The sequence below is a fragment of the Triticum urartu genome, chromosome 4A, assembly GCF_056163025.1.
Source record: "Triticum urartu cultivar PI428250 chromosome 4A, HENAU_Tu73, whole genome shotgun sequence".
Lineage (NCBI taxonomy): Eukaryota > Viridiplantae > Streptophyta > Magnoliopsida > Poales > Poaceae > Triticum > Triticum urartu.
In genome coordinates, this window is record NC_141876.1 from 612169848 (window position 1) to 612189932 (window position 20085).

At 44.4% G+C, this 20085-nt stretch overlaps 1 protein-coding gene and 1 pseudogene across 1 annotated transcript; one reads left to right on the top strand and one right to left on the bottom strand.

Moving 5' to 3' along the window:
* Positions 1–1944: 1944 nt before the first annotated feature.
* LOC125553237 (putative disease resistance RPP13-like protein 2) lies at positions 1945–5449 on the top strand. Its single transcript, XM_048717043.2, has 3 exons — positions 1945–2162; positions 2304–2407; positions 2538–5449. The coding sequence occupies exon 3, from the start codon at positions 2563–2565 to the stop codon at positions 5314–5316; it is 2754 nt and encodes a 917-aa protein (XP_048573000.2). The 5' UTR covers positions 1945–2162; positions 2304–2407; positions 2538–2562; the 3' UTR covers positions 5317–5449.
* A 1896-nt stretch (positions 5450–7345) lies between these two features.
* On the bottom strand, positions 7346–9419 carry LOC147977339 (uncharacterized; annotated as a pseudogene).
* Between the last annotated feature and the right edge of the window lie 10666 nt (positions 9420–20085).

The window sequence follows — 20085 nt, forward strand, 5'->3', positions numbered from 1 at the left end:
AGCCGATGCACCGCCGTCGTCGAGGTCGATGCGGAATCGACCAGGGGATTCCCCCGTTCCAAGCTTCCTCCACCGCACCTGAGGTGCCAGATCTTGCAGCATAGACGCGATGAATCCAGACCGGTGAGGGGATGCAGAGCAGACGAAGGGGCCAGAGATCCGATCTGGCGGAGCCACCGGAGCAGCCCGTGACAACGAGGCACCTCCGCCGTCCAACCGCCGCCCGCACGGCCAGAGGGACGGCCAGCACCCGCAGCGCCCTCCACCGGAGAGAGCGGCGCCGCCCACCAGATCCAGGGCCGTCGCCCCGGCAACCAGAGCTCCCTGCGCGGATGCAGGGCAGCAGGGCCTCGCCACCACCTTCACGGGGGCCGCACGGCGGCCGGCGGCGCCCTCAGGTGGCAGCGGGGAAGGGGAGGCGAAGGAGAGAGAGGGCTCGGGAGGCTAGGGTTTGGTCGCCCCCGAGTCGCCCACTCGGGGCGACGCGAGAGCCTCTCTCCCCTCTTCTATATCAAATGAAGCATTTGACTTGCCTCGTCCCCTAAAAAAATACGGACAACCAAGATCTACCTATCTTGTGATCTCTATTGCAATACCCACAAGCTTATGATGTGTCCTGATCTCACACCAACGCACACCATCTAATGCAGCGGACTCATCAAGCTATCTAACGACAAGCCCATAGCACCAACCGATATAGCTAACCTGTATCGTGCAGCACATGTGCATGCTCTAGAATCCACGGCCACCACCTTCCGCTGTCAATGCATTGACCTTGTCAGGCCCTTCTGCAGTCAAACACCACCATGACACCACACAACAACACCATCCCGCGCGCACTCTGAAGCCGCGTTCATCGCCGAGCCCCACTATGCCAAGACCATTGTTCTGGTAGATGGAACACTGTTCCACCTCAGGGCCACTCCAGCCAACACCTTCTCCAGAACGATGCCCCTAGAAGGGAGAACGACATCGAAGACATCGACATCGTCTTATTCGGGGACCCAAATCTTTATGACGAGACAACAACGATGATGCCTCGACAAGAAAACGATGTCAAAGATTTTTTTATAAAGGGAATATATTAATAGCGCACAGATACCAATTACACCCAGCTTCTACACTGACAAGATGTCTGAAGACATCCATGATGCACATATCCAGAAAAGAAAATAAAAATTAAAAAAGACCCCGCCACGCTGATTAATCACCGCAGCAGCAACAACACTCTAACCACCATCAAAGACAACGCTCAGTCTAAAAAGGAGGTTGTCCAAAAGCAACGGATTCAAGAAGGAAACAATACACACGCGTTGTCATTGCCCGATCGAAGATCTTAGGTTTTCACCGTGGAGAAAGACCACGTTCCCAAAACAATGCCTTCAATAAGGTCATTGCTAGATACAACCAATAAAGGCCAGACCTTAGGTTTTCACCATGAAAATCATGATTCGTGGTATTCGAGGAGCACCATCATCAAAGAAGTCAACCAGCGCTGCTGCCCCCACTTACGGAGTCCGCTACTGCAAGTCACATACCACCAGGCTTACATGAACTCGTGTCCAGTCTCGACGGGAAAAACCCAGATCTTCGTGATATAGCCAAAGAAGTCGGTTAGGCGGATGTTCCGGGCACACATGACCGGCCCCTCTCCAATCAAGGTGTCCAAGGAGCGCCATATGCGTCAGTCCTTGTTTTCCTCTGAAGGAGAATTCCGAAACTTGTCGATGGCCATATCGAGGATGACCGACCACAGGTAGACCGGTGACATCGCACGAAGACCATGGACGATGACCGATTACTGTCCGCAGACATTTGAGGGGCTGGATCATGTGTATGCGGCCGTAGATGCTCTAATATGATCCATATAAAATAATATTAATAATAAAAAAGAGCAGAGCAGAGTAGAGCACGTGATGCAGATGCAGATGTAGATGTAGATGTAGATGTAGCCCCCGATGCCTTCCGTTGGTTGACTTATTACTGCTCATCGAGGACATCTTGCTTCCACCCCCCGCTTTCCACGTCCTTTCATAGCAGTTTGGATCTCTCTCAGTAGCATGACAGGATGAAGAGATCTGTATGGTGTGAGCCCGGATCAAGCAACCATACTAGCTACTAGTATATATGCGGCATCGTCTTACGTTGAATCGAATTCGCAGGTGAGTTTTCTTGAGTCCGTCCGGTGGTTCTTGTACGTAGTATTAGTTAAGCAACCTCTGCTAGTAATTGAGTAGCTAATCCATGAGTCCCGCTCCCACGTAGATCTCTCGTTTTCTTACCGATGTTTGCGAAATTGTCAGGGCGACCCGGGTAGCAGAAGCTGTTGCAGTTTGGTTGGTTGGTGGCTTGGTGTTTTTTTGATCGATTTGCAGCCGATCTATCGAGCACAGCACAAAATTATCAGGTGACACTTGTTGTAATCTTTATCCTCTGCTAATATGTAGTACTGTACTTTTTTTTCGATGGAAATATGTAGTACTGTATTTTTGTTCTTACATAGTATCTCACATAGTATCTCCTTTTTTTGTTCTTAGCATACCATACCATACCAGTAGCAGCATGGTCACAAATGCTGTTAGCGTCTCGTTGATAGGGTGGTTCGTCACGCCGTTCCTCAGCAAGTCCATCAAGGCGGTACGCAAATACATAGACGAGGAGAACAAATCGCTCAAGAATGTCACTCCCAAGCTGAAGGAGCTGGCCGACCATCTTGATGGCATCAGGGTGATTGTTGACCAAGTCGGGCTATGTTTCATCAAGGGGACAGAGGAGGCCTTGGATCATCTGTGGCGGCTCAAGCGTGCCATTTATGAAGCGGAGGAGATTCTGGACCTGTACGAGAGTCTAAAGAACAATCGTCTTTCTTGTGAGTTTGTGCAGCAATTTACTGGGACCAAAGACTCACCTAGTCGGCTGGAGGAAGTGGTGGAGAAGCTAGGCGGACTTGGCGTGAGGACGCGGAAGTTGCTAAAGAATTCAGACAGCAATCCCAACATTGTTCATGGTTCTCCCATCCTCCGTAGAGGCCCGTCACAAGCAAATCCCGGGAATGGTTTCTTCGGGTACGCCGACGAGCGTCACCAGCTACAGAATCTGCTGAAAGGCGAGCAGAATAAGGTTATAGCCATCATAGGCCATGGAGGGATGGGGAAGACTCACCTTGCTCGCCAGGTATTTGATGCTAATGAGCCTGGGTTTGAGGTGCGCATATGGGCGCACGTCTGCAACAAATTGGATCAAATTGAGCTTCTGACAGAGATATGCCAGTCGCCCATCAACAAGTCTGGCGCCCCAATCCGTGCTCCAATAATGGACACCGTTGCTGCGCTAGAGTCCGTGGTTAAAGGTCTGTCCAAAACCTCAGGGTTGGTCAAACTACCAAAACCTTGTTTGGTCGTGCTTGATGATGTATGGCAGCACGAGGACGGATTTGCTGGGTCGACCAGCTGCCACACGCAGCGGATCAGCCGGACTCAGAGAAATGAGGCATGGGCCAGTGTGCTGGCCATGCTGAGGAGCCTTAAAAGTTGCAAAGTTGTAATGACCACTCGAGACAAGGTTTGCTCCACAACACTCAAGGCAGATGAAACAATCGTCCTGGATGGGATCAGCCAAGACCCAATGAAAGAGCTGCTCAAACACACTGCAAAATCTGACCAACCTCCCCAAGAGCTTGTGCAACGGATTGACAAGTTGAAGGGATCCCCACGAGCAGCTCTCAGTCTTGTTCACGAGCTCAAGGAAGCAAATATTAAAATTCAGGAGCAAATCATCCTAGGTGAACTCGACGACAAGAATCACATCAAAGGCCTGTATGAAGAACATCTATTCACCTACCATAACCTACCACTGCACTTACAGAGCTGCCTGGCATTCTGCAGCGTGTTCCCATATAATTGGAAGTTCCATCCTGAAAAGTTAACCAAGATGTGGATAGCTCACGGTTTCATTGACGACACGCAAGTGAAACAACACATGCTGGCTGACCAGAAGCTGCTGGCCATGGAGAGTGTGGCGAAAGGCTATTTTAAGGATCTCGTGGATCGGTCCTTATTCAAGATTGACACGGATGGCCTCTATGTGATCCATGTGCACATCCATTCCATGATACGCCAGGTGTCTGGCGATGACTGTAGGAGCATTAGCAACGGCTCATCATCGGAAATAATCGTCCCTGCAACAGTTCGCCACTTATCTGTGACTGCCGGCTGCCTAGCGAAGCTCAAACCAGGGCCTCCATTGGTGGAGAGCAATGTGAAACCTGAGGACGAATTCAGACCGGTGCGAACACTGATTGTCTTCACGGACAAGGGAGCTCCTTCCTTGCCTTGGAGTGACATTCGTCAGGCAAACAGCACACTCAGAAAGTTCAAGCACGTAAAGGTACTGGATTTGACGGATACAGCCATAACTCAGGTGCCTGATATTGTCGGTGAGCTCACACATCTGCGGTACCTAGGTGTTCCTAACACCCTGAACCACCCTCCTGCTCAAATTCCCAAGCTACTTCTGTTGTACATCAACCATGAAGCAACCAAGACGGCACCCCTGATGCAGTCTGCGCCCCCGCACAATCCTGATGGCGGCGGCGCCGGCAAGGCGCCCCCGCACAATCCTGCTGGCGGCGGCGCCGGCAAGGCGCCCCCGCACAATCCTGGTGGCGGCGGCATCGGCATCGGCAAGGCGCCCCCGCACAATCCTGGTGGCGCCGGCGCCGGTAAGGCGTCCCCGCACAATCCTGATGGCGTCAGCGCTGGTAAGGTGCCCCCGCACAATCCTGGTGGCGGCAGCATCGGCATCGGCAAGGCGCCCCCGCACAATCCTGGTGGCGTCGGCGCCGGTAAGGTGCCCTCGCACAAGGCGCCCCCGCACAATCCTGGTGGCGGCGGCGCCGGCAAGGCGCCCCCGCACAATCATGGTGGCGGCGGCGCCGGCAAGGCGCCCCCGCACAATCCTGGTGGCGGCGGCGCCGGCAAGGGGCCCCCGCACAATCCTGGTGGCGGCGGCGCCGGCAAGGCGCCCCCGCACAATCCTGGTGGCGACGGCGCCGGCAAGGTGCCCCCGCACAATCCTGGTGGCGGCGGCATCGACATCGGCAAGGCGCCCCCGCACAATCCTGGTGGCGCCGACGCCGGTAAGGCGTCCCCGCACAATCCTAGTGGCGTCAGCGCTGGTAAGGCGCCCCCGCACAATCCTGGTGGCGGCGGCATCGGCATCGGCAAGGCGCCCCCGCACAATCCTGGTGGCAGCGGCGCCGGCAAGGCGCCCCCGCACAATCCTGGTGGCGTCGGCGCCGGCAAGGCACAATCCTGATGGTGGCGGCGCCGGCAAGGCGCCCCCGCACAATCCTGGTGGTGGCGGCGCCGGCAAGGCGCCCCCGCACAAGGCGCCCCCGCACAATTCTGGTGGCGGCGGCGCCGGCAAGGCACCCTCGCACAAGGCGCCCCCACACAATCCTGGTGGCGGCGGCGCCGGCAAGGCGCTCCCGCATAATTCTGGTGGTGGCGGCGCCGGCAAGGCGCCCCCGCCCTGCAATTTCAAGTAAATCCAGTGATGTTTATCTGGATGTTTTCTCCTTCAATTTGTGGTGTTTGGAGGGGGGTTCCATGATCTTTATTCAGAATCTGTAATTCAATAATATATGCTGCTCATGCATTGAAAAAACTTCTTTTTTAAGTTGTCACATTTTTTTGTGACCATATCAATTATTTATCAATCTGTTACCATTTTTAATTAAGACACTATATTATAAACTAACGTTTCTATGTGTACCTGGTTTTGCATGCATCCGGTTTGGCTCCAACGATGTCCCTTGATGTTGTTTTTTGTCGTGTCCCTTTCCCCAAGTTCTAGTGCCTCTTTTTTCTCGTTTTTTTCTTTCTTTTTTGGGTTTTCTTTCGGTTTTCCTGATTAGCCGAGAATGTTAGGTCTTCGGGTCCGGTTTTCCTTATAAACTGAACCAACTCTCTTCTTAATGAAATGGAGGAACTCCCTGCCCCTCTCGAGGTGTTCTCGAAAAAAAAAGCCTATGCATTTGGACTTGTTCTGTTTTTAATTGTTGCTTAGAATGAATTGAAATCCCATTTGTTGCCCAGCTAGTTTATGTGTGGTTGATAGTGCAAGGTGTAAGTTCATTGTGGTCATGTCTTTCTATCATGCTGAATAATTTTTGGAACTGACGATGGGTTAGTATTAGCATCTTCTCTGTCTCATGGATAGGTTGCCCTTGGTCAAGTAAATACTGTGTGCGATTAATTCTACTTGAAGCTTGCATCCACAGTCAGTATACAGAAACAACCATTCCGGGTTCTTTTGCCACTGGCTAAGCGAGGAAACTGTTTGTCTTCAACACGGCGTTCCCATGGAACAGCGAGCAAAGAGAAACTTGCATCAGAAACTAAACTGGCGTACGCGAATGCGCGTTGCAACTCTCATCCATGCAAAGGGCGTAATAATATGAATAATTTAAAGTGGAACAAATCAAATGCACCTTGCAGAACAATCACTGCGAAGGCAGAGCTCTTAAATTCAGCTTTGTTTCATCAGTGACTTAAGTTCATGTGTTTCCCTTGGCACGCCATATACACTGTGTATGGGTGAGGTGCATGGTGAGGCCGTGTTAGCCACGAAGTTCCTGCCGTACTTCTGGCTATCCATTGGTAATCCACAAAATGGGACTGGATAAATTCCGATACAGAGATGAAATGCCACGCCTTCCTTTCTCCCTCGACCGCATCTATTCCAAGGCTCGAAAAGAAGCCCTAGATATAATCGGCGGTCAAATGTGCTATACTAAATATTGCGACTTGTGCTTCAATTCAGAGACACCAGAGAGACAGTAAGGAAGAAGCGATTCAGTCTCAGCCGGTACCAAATTGAGCCTCAGAAAATTCAGTGTGCAATGCATTGACAACGAAAGACAGTATGCGGAAACATGACACTACTGGCTAAGAGATGAAACAGAGCTCACTCAGCATTCACAGCATGCAAACATACAGTACAATGTGTGTTGATAAACAGTAAAGCAGCAGGAACAGAGGCCTTTGATAGATGCAATTCTGCAATAGGAGCTGCACAACATCTGCAATTCTGCATTCCAGACCATAGCCATAGCAGCACACCTATAACCGTTTAGCTGCTCTTCTTCACAGATTAGTTGGCACCAAACTGACCCTGCGTATAAGACAGAGAGAGAACACACTGTCCAAATATAGGGTACACCCGTACAACTACAAGAGTTCTAAATCAGTAGAGCAACCTGACACGAGTCTCGGAACAGAAGGAAAGACCAGAGACGAAGCAAGTTCGACGCCACAACAAAAGGAAAGAGGATGGCTGAGTAAGCAGCTCCCAGAATCATCACGGTTCATGCTTGTGATCTGTGGATGCCCATCCTCCACAAAGGCAGTCTCTGGAGTTCACCATCTTCAGATTCTCAGCAGCGTCTCGCCTTCTTCGTCGGTTCCTCGCTCCCGGCACACATCTTATCCTCCAGGGCCCTCTTCTTGATATACTTACAGAAAGTAACATTCACCTCCTCTGGGCTGCCATACTTCTTTTTCACCAGAACAATGACATTTATCTTGCCCAGGCCGACCCCGTTAGATACCATGACATTCCCTAGCATGTCGATCCCTTCATCCCCCTCAAAGCACTGTATGATGACGCTCTCGAGGAGTGGACACTGGAAGGTCATTCCATCAGTTGGTTGACGACCGTGTGCGGCTCCTCCTCCATACTAAGACACAAACAAGGAACATAAAGGGTGCCCTTTAGTGAACATTCTTATACTAGTGCAATAATCCTAGCTACCTGCAGAATAAGGCGTACAGATTTATGCACCAGCTTGAGCTTTTCTAGCCTCGGTGAAAGCTGGAGGAAGCGGAGCACAGCGTAGAGGTCCTTGGTCAGATGCCATTTCCCGATTTCCAGAGTTATGAGGCTCTCAAACACTGGACATGTTGGCAACTCCTTTTCCAGCATAACCTTGCATTGAGAGAGCTAGCGAGTTATAATCTTACTAGCAAGATGCCCATGTGTTGCACGGAACATCAAGATGCATTTATATGAGTAGTTTATCTTGTGAGAGAAAATGATGAACGAAGGAAGGCCTTATTTGCAAATGTGGAGAGGGATATGGGTATCTTTTTGCAAAATTGTCATAGTTTCCTTCCTATCCGTCAGATATAAATCGAACGACCTATATTGCAGGATGGCAGGCACACCATCATCACCAACTCTGTTTTTTATAAGAGTAGAGATAGATAGGACAAAGATATCATGGCATTTGCAAGCACGGTAATAGTGCATGACTAGCTGTAGCATGCAAAACAGAAAAAGGAAAATAAAAATAAAAATGGCACTTCACACCCGGTCTATTGTAAGGGAGCATGAACAAACATTCAATAACACATGAATATCATTTAACAAGGAAAACTCACAGCTACTACTGGTCTCAAATTACCTAAAAAACAGAGTAAAATACATTGCCGTACTTAAAAAAAAAGGTGTGTCATGGTAGGAAACTAAAAATCCACATGATGCTAGAGTTCACTTGGTACCAATTAAAATCATACTTGTATTCAGAACTATTTTCCGAACATCATCTGAGAAAATGTAACTGAACAATCAACAGTTGTTCATCGCTATCCAACACTAACACAGCTTAGAGAAATAATTAGTTAGTTTCCGTTTCTCATTTTGTTACAGCAGAGGTGTTTTAACTTTAACCAGAACTACTCTCCTGTCTTTCAGTTTGTTCCCGGAAACATGATAATGTGCACGTTATAAATGACTACCTGCTAGCAGCCACTAAATAGTACTACAAGAAATGTACCACAGCTTCACATACAAGTATGGTAGTTTATCCATCCAATTTTCGTAAAGAATCAACGGAGTTGACGTTCTACCGAAACAATACTAGAAAATAGCATATAGAACATGCATACGGTCTTGTTTCCCTAGAAGCATACCTTTATGTCAGAACGAAATAAGGCAAGCTTCTTTGCATGCACAAGAATTTTAGTGTGGTTAGTTTCGCCATCAAACGTACTCCCACAAGTATCTATCTATGTGAGCACTCTCTAGAGTTGGCTGGTCTCTCCAAGAAATATCTTTCAGTTCGTTACCCTTGCACTCAAAGCTAATCAGACGGGGGGCGGAAATTGTAAAACCCATGCGCACATCTATGTAGCCATCAATTGTCAGCCTTTTTAACACCTTGGAGGCTATGAGCTTAAGATACATCAGAGAATCTATCAAATGCATGTCTTCTAGGTGAGGGCTTTGAGCAATCAAAGTCTCTAGAGTAAGCCTGTCCAGGCGTATAGACTCCATGGCATCCTTGTCAGCTGGCTCCATAGCAACCCCACCTGCACCTGTCATGCATAGACACAGGTACATTCAGTACTACTTAAGGCCCCTGCAAACTCGATTATATGAAGACTACGTACCCATGTTGCAGCAATCAATAAAGTTTTACTGGTTTAGTTGGTCCATTAACATGAGACGACGGAAGTGATTAGTTCTTTCCATATTTTATTGTAATGACCTCTAACTTGTGTGGGCCATGAAGCAAAGCAATTTTCAGTCACCCCGGCAACATGTCTGGTGCCACCAATTTAAATTATCCTCTTTAGGACTGTTGACAAAATCTGGAAACTATTGTAGTAGCAACAAGAATCCATCATACTACAAAATTTCAGAAGCAGTCCATCATACTACTAATTAAGGCCCCAGGCAAACTCAATGATATCGAGAGTACCCGTGTCACATCAATCAATATAGTATCCCCTCTGTTCACAAATATAAGATTCTCTAACTTTTTTGTGAATCAGGTGTATGTAGACACATTTCAGTGTGTTTGTTCACTCATTTCAGTCCGTATGTAGTCCATATTGAAATATCCAAAACATCTTATATTTCTGAATGGATGGATTACTTGTTCAGCTGGTTCATTCACATATGAGGCAACGGAAAGGATTAGCTGTTCTCCTAATTGATTGTAAAGGCCTCAAAATTATGCGGGTCATGCATGAAGCAGAGCAAAAAAAAAGGGCACTCCTGGCAATGAAGCACCGACCTAACTACCTCCTTTTCACAACACAAGGGTGCTCTCATGAAACAACCTAACAACAGATTGCCGTGAAACCTAATCATGATGGGCAATGCATTAAGCAATTCTCGCAGCCAATTAACCAACACAGACCCAGGATTCTTTCCAAACCATGTAAAGACATTTCCAACAACAACACCTAATTATTGTTTGATGTAACAATGCTGTACACCGACCTAACAGATCCGGGATTTCAACTCGTCTTTGGAATGGGTTAGCCCATGGTTGATTAAGGCCCCAGCGACTCGATGACATGAAGATTAAACATGTTGCATCATCAATATAAAGCAGGTTTTGCTTGCTTGGTCAGTTCACATGAGTTACATTTTTGAAAGAAGCAAACAGAGAAGGCTATGGATAAAAAGTGGTACAACACAGACAGTGCAAACAAACTTATCAAAGCCCGGTGAGCGAATGCATGTGCCTATGAGCTTTTACGAAAATCCAGGGCTTGTGAGTGGAATCAAAGCATATTCAAAAGCTTATTGCATTTTCCTTGCCTTAAGTCTTCCTATGACCACCTATCAGCCAGACTTTACTACTTGAACCAGAAGCAAGCCCATAGGCAGCGAAACTCGATGAAAGTAGACAGATTTAGATATTATCTGCCTGCGCTACTGAATTGACGATATGGGACACCTAAATCATATCCTACAGAAAGCGCCTACTAGCTAGTTATTAAAGTTACTGCCTCCCTAGCACTCTGAATGCGTTTGTTTTATTGACCTGCTTCCTTGAAAGAAGAAGTAATGAAAATATAGGATTCAACTTCCCTTCTGCTTGCTAGGCAACAGAAGTGATTAGTTCTTTTCATAATTGTAACAACGGGTCCCCAAATTGTGTGGGTCATGAAGCAGAGCAATTTTTGGCCACCACACCCCTGGTAATTGACCACCGACCTAATTGACTGCTTTGCACAAGTACAAGAGGACACCATTATCAAACAGCCTAGCAACAGACTGCCGATAGATCTAATTTTGACGTGCAAATGCATTAAGCGATTTCTGGCAGCCAATTAATCAGACACAGACAGATCCAGGATTCCAAAACATTTCTTACAGTAAACTTATGTGATATTACAATAAGGAGATGGATTATCTAATAATTTGGAAGGGATTCGAGAGCAGAGGAGCCACCAACTTATCTTGCCTTGGAATGGGTTAGTGATTGGCTAATAAAAAAGATTGAAGAAGCTAGAGCATGCAGGCAGATTCACATAGTACAAGTGGGGAAGTGAAATCTAGTTTATGAGCGAGAACCAAGTACGTGAGAATGAGATTCTACTCACAGAAGGAGAAATCTACTACGAGTGGAAGAAATCTACTGAACCTAACAGATCTGGCATTATTCATAAAAGAAAAACAGATCTGCCATTCTTTGTACAGTAGTAGATTTAACAGAAAACAAGTGTCAGACCATAGTAGAAGAATGTGTGAGATTCCACCCAGCTAGGCGTATATGAAAGTGCATCTCACCTGGATTCCGTTCAGGTTTCTTTTAGGGTTCGTTGAGGGGGAGGATAGAGAGAGAGAGGTTGGCTATGGCGATTGGCGACACGGTTCAGGGTTTAGGGGGAGAGTGGAGACGGCGAGCGGGTCTGTATATGTGCGGCCTTTTGGCGCGCGTTGGCACAACATTTCGCGCGCTTTCTCGTCCCGCTGTTGGGCCCGTTTATGTGTATTTTGCAAATGGGCGACTACAGCCAACCTAGCTGGGCCGGCCCATCTCACCCTATTTCTATTCCAGACAGGAAAAAGGAGCGCACAGGCGGGGGATCGAACTAGCGATCTCAACTTCGAGCTAAACAACACTAACCATCATGCCACCTTGCCCAACGCCTGGCTGGGCTCATCATGCAGCAATCATTTCTGTTTTTCAGTCATTTACCGATTTGTTTAGAGAGTTAAATGACCGTGAAATTGAAAATCACTATAAAATGAACTCTGAAAATATTGAACTTGACATGGTATTATCATTTCACCCGCATAGCATGTGCGAAAGAGTAGAGAGAGTCACGGCAAAAACTGGACGCACTTCGCGTACAAACTGGACAATCTCTTTCGAAGTATCAGGGTTTCAAACGAGAACTCATTTGTTACACGGGCACTTCAATTTTTTTTAAACTTATTTGAACTCCAGACTTTTTTGCGTTCAGTATGCAGCTTTCAAAGCGATATCATCAATTTTCAACACGTTCTGACATCATTTGCAGTTTTTCAATCATTTACCGATTTGTTTAGAGAGCTAAATGACCGTGAAATTGAAAATCACTACAAAATGAACTCTAAAAATGTTGAAACTTGGCATGGTATCATCATTTCACCCACATCGCATGTGCGAAAGAGTAGAGAGGGTCACGGCAAAAACTGGACGCACTTCGTGTACAAACTGAACAATCTCTTTCGGAGTATCGGGGTTTCGGACGAGAACTCATCTGTTACACGGGCACTTCAATGTTTTTTAAACTTATTTGAACTCCAGACATTTTTTGTATTCAGTATGCAGCATTCAAAGTGACGTCATCAATTTCCAACACGTTCTGACATCATTTGCTGTTTTTCAGTCATTTACCGATTTGTCTAGAGAGCTAAATGACCGTGAAATTGAAAATCATTACAAAATGAACTCTAAAAATATTGAAACTTGGCATGGTATCATCATTTCACCCGCATAGCATGTGCGAAAGAGTAAAGTGGGTCACAAAGAAACTAAATACAGAAAAAAAAAACTACTCAAAAATAAATAGAAGAAAATAAATAAAGCAGAAAACAAAAAACTATATAAAAAATTACTCAAAAATAAATAGAAGAAAATAAATAATGCAGAAAAACTACTCAGAAATAAATAGAAGAAAATAAATAAAGCAGAAAAGAAAAAAACTATATAAAAAATTACTCAAAAAGAAATAGAAGAAAATAAATAATGCAAAAAAAAACTATATAAAAAATTAGTCAAAAATAAATAGAAGAAAATAAATAATGCAGAAAAGAAAAAACTAAAAAAATTGTTGGGACGCTGCCCAGTGGGCCTGCCAGACCTAGGGTGTGCAAATTCAGGCTCAGAAGGTCCGGCAGGCTCACGGGGCAGCGCGTCATAGTTAGGCCCAGAAGCCTGCTATATAGAAGAGTTCGAAGGAGTAGCCGTGGCTGGGTTTATAAACCAGTGCGGCTGCCCTTCGCTCGGCGAGGTGGGACTAAACATTGTGCATCGCGGGTGGCAGCGCAACCCCTTTAGTATCGGTTCGTGGCTCCAACCGGTACTAACGGGGGGCCTTTAGTACCGATTGGAGCCACAAACCGATACTAAAGGGGTCCGCTTACCGCCGCTTGACCTGGCCAAAATTGGCCTTTAGTACCGGTTGGTGGCTCCAACCGGTACTAAAGGCCCCTCCTATATATATGGCACTTAGGAAAAATTCAGTTTTCATCCGCCGCCCGTCTTCTATCCAACTTCATCGCGCGACTACATCGTCGCCCCCGCCGCCCGTCGTCGCCGTCCCCATCGTCCCCGCCGCGCGCCGTCGTCCCCGGCCGTCGCCCTCGCCGCCGCCCCGTACTACGTCGCCGTCTCAATCGCGCCGTCGCCCCCGCCGCCCGTCGTCGCCGTCCCAGTCGCGTCGCCGTCTCACACCGCCGCCCGTAGGCCGCCGCCCAACGCTCGTACACACACACACACAAACACACACACACACACATATTTTTACTTATTTTATGTTTTCTGTTGTTTAGATTAATGTTAGATGAATTACGTAGATAAGAATGTTAGAATGTTAATTAATGTTAGATGAATTAGATAGAAAAGTTGTTAAATATTAATGTCAATTGTTAGATGAATTAGCTAAAATTAATTAGGTATATATATGATATTAGAACTAGTTGAATTAATATAACTAGTTTATTTTTAGTAAGAAAATTAATAGAACTAGTTTATTTTTAGTAAGAAAAATTAGGTATATGAGATTATTTGAACTAGTTGAATTAATATAACTAGTTTATTTTTAGTAAATGCTTAGTTGAACTAGTTCAATTAATAGAACTAGTTTATTTTTAGTAAGAAAATTTAGGTATATGAGATTTGATGGTCTAATTAAAATATTACTATATATATCTACTTTATACTCCATATTTTAGTAAGAAAATTAATAGAACTAGTTTAGTTGAATTAGTTAAATTAATTAGTTGAACTAGTTAGTTGAATTAGTTGAGCTACTTTATTTAGGTATATTTTTCGTAAGTGCTTAGTTGAAATAGTTGAATCAATAGAACTAATAAGTGTTTAATGTTTTGCCTATGAACATAGGAATACCGTCTGACGACGAACACGATTTCATTATGTGCGAATACTGCGAAGACTGGCGCGGCCTATGCGGCAGAAATTTTTCTAGTTGATGATAGGCGCTTCAGCATCAAGCTGGATGAGAACTTCGAAGTGGATACAGTAAGTCACAACGACAAGTCTTTTTTCGTAATTAAACATGACTTATGCTTCATTTGCTTCAACTTTTAATTTTAATTTTTCACTATTCTACTAGCGTATCCCCTGTCATGCAAGAATTTTTGTCTTGGATAAGATAGGTTTCAGTCCTAACAAAACTATGGAGGTAAAAAAAAGTTTACTTGAAGATCGAGCATGGTTATATCTTCAACGTCAAATTATACAATGCAGACACATACACCTATTTTGAATGCAAAACTTGGCAAGCACTATGTAAGGCTTATGAATTTGAGCCTGATATGGTTATCACATTTGATATTCGTCCGAAAGATGATATTGAAGGTAATAGAGACATATGGGTCTATGTGCAGACGCCTCCAATTCTACCATTATGTGGGTTTCTCAACCATATTTATGTCTTCGATATTGTTTATTCAAAAATAGTTGATAAGTAATTTTTATTGACAACTTATTTTCAATCAAGCAAACATGTCCGGCGCTTGGTAGACAGGACCGTCCACTGTCCCGGGGTTGAACTAAACTGCGAGGAGACAAGTCATTATGTTTCATGGCTTGAGGATCTTGATGCTGTCAAGACAAATTTTTTTCCTGCACTTAGAAAGTTAGTACTCAAAACGTGCGACCAATAGTGTTCGTACTGAACTACGGTCACATATATTTAGGAAAGATGGTAAGATTTCTACTATTTCTCCTCAGTGCATCTTTTGCATACATTATTTTTTAAAACTAAACTTCATTGCTAAGTATGCTAAGTTTGCATACGATGTTTTTCAACGGGGACTCCTGATGAATGCTGTGCCTGATTGGATCGAGACTAAAGGTACCATGAATATTGTTAGCTTACGGCCAAGATATCCTACAATGCACTTTAGTGCATTCATGATTTCTAATAGCGAGGAATGCTTAATAGTAAAAGACTAGAGCAAAATTATGAACGATCGCAGAGAAGTACTAGGGGCAGCAATCAGAAGCGCAACCCACGATTAGGAGACAGGTTCATCTGCATGCTCCATTATGATGAATCAGGAAAGCTATACATGTTCTATGCTATTTTACCTGAGAAAGATATCAGCAGGAGTGATTAGCTAGTTCATGCTCTTAGTACTTGTCCTCTCATGTCTGTGTTCTTCTTTAGATAGCGGTAATGACTATATGATGATTAAATAGTGGTAATGAGACGACTATGATGATTTTTAGCTAGCTAGTATATATACTATTGTTGGTGATGATATATATGATGCAAGAGTTTTTATATTAATATGATGATGATGATGAGTTATTCTATCATTTATCAAAGAAACCGCAGATTAGTTTCAACTGGATGTATCCTAGCTAAGTGATCAAGTATATGCCATATCCATATTACCTCGATCACTTAATTAGGTGATCAAGTATAATATGGATATGGCATATACTTGATCACTTAGCTAGGATCCATGCATCGAGTCGAAACTAATCTGCGGTACTTCCACCTAATGATTTAACAAATCATTATAATGTAAAACAATCACTAAATTAAATTGAAAACACAAAATTAAAGTAGAAATAAAAAATAGAACCAAAATACCCCCAAACATTTAGTACCGGTTGGTGTTACCAACCGGTACTAATGTCCTACGCGCACCCGGGCCTGGCTCGTGCCACGTGGTGGCACTTTAGCGCCGGTTCGTGATGAACCGGTACTAAAGGGGGGGACCTTTAGTCCCCACTCTTTAGTGCCGGTTGTGGAACCAGCACTAAAGCCCCTTACGAACTGGCGCTATAGCCCGGTTCTGCACTAGTGAATTGTGAAGACAATTTCTAATCCCGAGACAAGGAAACTTAAGTATTTAGCATAGGCACAAGAATTAGTGAGGAAGGACATTGATAGAGCATTTGGAAGTTGCAAGCTAGGTTTGCAATTGTCTGGGGTCTAGTCCTGCTCGTTTATAGAACATGGATGTCTTCTCAAAGAGACTGGAAATGTTGTGTGATCCTACACAACATGATCTTCGAGGATGAGAGGGATATGCCAAGCCCCATGGACTATGAAATTTTTGCCACAACCGTCAGGCCTCGCAGGCACAAATCACATCCAAGCATTTCTTGAGATGTACTAGAAGATTGAAGATCAAACCTGCCATGATCAGCTGCGTGCGGATCTCATTGAGCATCATTGACATCTAGTTGTGAGATAGTGTGTTTATATTTCTTTAATTCTTATTTATTTTTACTTCAACAAATTGTTTCATTGTATTATTGTCGCATTCAGATAATTTATTAATTTAGATTGTTTTTTGTATTCGGATTAATGGTTTGTTACAATATTCATTGAATTGTTGAATTGTTTGATCTAAGCTAGAGTAGCAGAGTAGATAGATGAAAACATATATGAGTCTGCATTATGACGACTTTGTGGAATGGATTAGTCAGTGGTTGATTAAGCCCAATGCTGGACCTCGCGGCTATAGCAGAATACAGGAATGCGTGAGAGAGCTATGTGTAGAACAAAGTGCAGGAGATTGATCTTTACATGCTGCTGTGGGGAGAGGGCAAGGAGGAGAAGGCGGCTGTGGATTCCGTTCAAGTTTCTTCTAGGGTTCAGGGGAGGAGAGAGGTTGGCTATCGCGATTGGCGACACGGTTCAGCTGTTCAGGGAAGGGGGAGAGTGAAGAGGGCGAGCGGGTCTATATGTGTGGCCCTTTGGCGCATGTGGGCACAATATTTGGCGTGCTTTCTCGCCCCGCTCACGTGCGTGCCAGCGGGCTCTGTTGGGCTTTCACTCAATTTTTTTTAAAAAAAGTTAATCGATCTTAGACAAAAAGTTCTTCGATTAAGTTCATGCATTTAAAAAAATTCATTGTTTTTTAAATGTTCCTGAATTTGAAAAAAGTTAGTGGATTTTGGAGAAAAGTTAATCGATTTTGAAAAAAATAGTGAATTTGAAGAAAGTTCATCGATTTTGAAAAATCTGCGCATTTAAGAAAACTAAAAAAGCAAAAAGAACAAGAAAAGAAAAGAAAAGAGAAACAACTACAAGAAAAAAAATAAAAAAATAAAAATGTCCGGATAGTGACCAGCGAACTTGGAAAACCGAAGAAAGTAATAAAAGGAAACCCAAAAGAAAAAGTGTACACAAGCGGTAAGCTAGTCTAGTGGTTGGTTACTGTTGTGGCCTTCAAAAGCATGTTTTTGGGAGCTTAAACAGAAAAAAGGTACATGGGCCGGCCGGGAGGTGTGCGCCTGATTGCCCAAAGACATGTAACGGGCGCATAAGGAGCCGTTAGGAATTGCCTTCTTTGTATCCCTAAAATAACTAAATGACAAGTGTTCCATAAAAATGGAAAAACTAACTGGAAAGTATGCCTTGTTTATGAACATCAGTAGTATGATAACGCGCTAATTGAATATATTCTTCATCATGTTGCCATCATGCGGTCCACACCAGTCATGATCTGAGCAACCAGATGACTCTGGTATACCAGATCCATCGCATATTCGCCACTCCAATGTCACTCTCAAAGCAGCGTGCGTTGTTTCTACCAAAGGATACAACACAAACTGAGTAGGGGTGAGATGCATGGCTAGTATGTGAGTTGAGAAGTGCAAGTTGATATTCCTACCAAAGCCTATACCTATCAAATTCAAATGCCTAGTATTCGGGATCACAACAAATAACGCGCATAAAGGAATTGGATAATTCCGAGATAAAAATAAAATATCTAGCACTATATTGATGCTTGCTTTGGCAAACCTTGCTACTTATAAGAGACTTCGATGGATAATACTGAGATAGAAATATAGTGCCGAGTAATCTATTCAACTTTTACTTAGGGAAGCATTGCTCCTTATAGGAGGCTTACATTGTAGGTAGTGGTATCAACTCATGAGTCCTATGATACATCAATAGCTCAAAACCCGTTGATTATGAGTTTCGTCGTTTTAGGTGGGTCGGAGGTTGTGAGAACTTTAAACAAGCGATGCATTTACTTATCTTTTCTATTAGAAAGGGTGGAATCGTGTATATACCTAAGAAGGTTATCTCCATTATCTTATTTATCTTAGTATGCAGCCTATCTATCTCATTACATATACCCCATACATGCCATCTTCCATTTAACTACACATGCAAGTCATCCACATCATCAAGTGCATGCAACTAATCAACATTTCACTTTCCACCATATGCACACCCTCCACATCATTAAGTGTCGTGCAACCATCCAACTCTTCACTTTTCGCTACATGCAAGCCCTTCACATCATCAAGCACATGAAAGCCCTCCACCAATTCTATTTTTGATAACTTCATTGCTAAAATTTACGTGGCAACACGTGGGGCGTTATCTAGTTTTATTGATCTTTCAACCCTGCATCTTCCACACGATGCACCCAACAAGCACATGCATTTAACTTATTTTTGCAAAGTTCATGTGCAATAAATATTTGTCACCATCGTCGTCAAAGCGGTGTCGCCGTGACCAAAATACACAAAAGGGTGAGACAAGAGAATCCCCTCCCCTTCGCCTCACGGCGCCGAGCGACGGACTGAGGTGGACGTAGAGGAGATTGATTTTTTTGGGAAGCTAGGGTTTCTTCACGAGGGAGGAAACTCAATTGATGTATTCTTGTGCTCATGTCCTGACACCGAGTGGTGGTTGCGACAATGCAATTGACTGATTTTCTGATGTGCCCAACAAATTAGCAATTGACCAATCTATTAGGGTGTGACACGCCCCACCCTACATCATGACCTAATCCACCACCTCGTAATGGCCGTGTTAGTTCGAGAGTGCAATTATAATTTCAATTTTTGGTTGGTAATTTTGTGCCTCCAATGACTATACTTAGTAAATTCAAATCCCTAGTACAAATAATGCACAGAATGACTCAGATAATGTTGAGACAAAAATAAAATGTGAGGTAACCTATTCATCATTTTGTTAGGAAATCATTGATCTATATAAGAAACTTTGGTGATAGGCCAGGGTATCGACTCACGGGTCCTCCGATACATCAATAGCTCAGAGTCCCTTAGTTATGAGCCTTGTCCTTGGGTAGAAAACAATTTGTGGGAGCTTGAAACAAGCAATGCATTTTTAAAGGTATAATTTGATTTATCTTTAATTTATTAGTACGAAGTTCATGAAAAAAAGAAAAGCAAGCTAAGTAAAGCCAACGTCACCTAGTATATACTTTTTATGGACTTTCAAGGGTCAAGGGTAATTTGCCGAGTGCTTATTGTACAAGTGGAAGACACAAACAACTCTATACGTGCCCAACTATTTCTAGCAATAATCTTATAACCCAATTAACCTGAATGAGTTGAACAATAGCATTTGTAAGTTATCCCAAGCATGGGTTAACAATAACCTAAATTAGAATAAGGCGGTTGTGGATTCCGTTTGGGTATTAGGGTTGAGATGAGGAGAGAGGTTGGCTATGGCGAGTATCGACTCGGGAGGGGGGGGGGGGGGTGGAGTGGGCAAGTATGTATGTGCGGCCCTTTGGCGCGCTTTCTCTTCCCGCTCCCAC

What these genes read in the sequence shown, in the direction of transcription:
- LOC125553237 (XM_048717043.2), top strand. Translation starts at nt 2,563, where the DNA reads ATGGTCACAAATGCTGTTAGCGTCTCGTTGATAGGGTGGTTCGTCACG.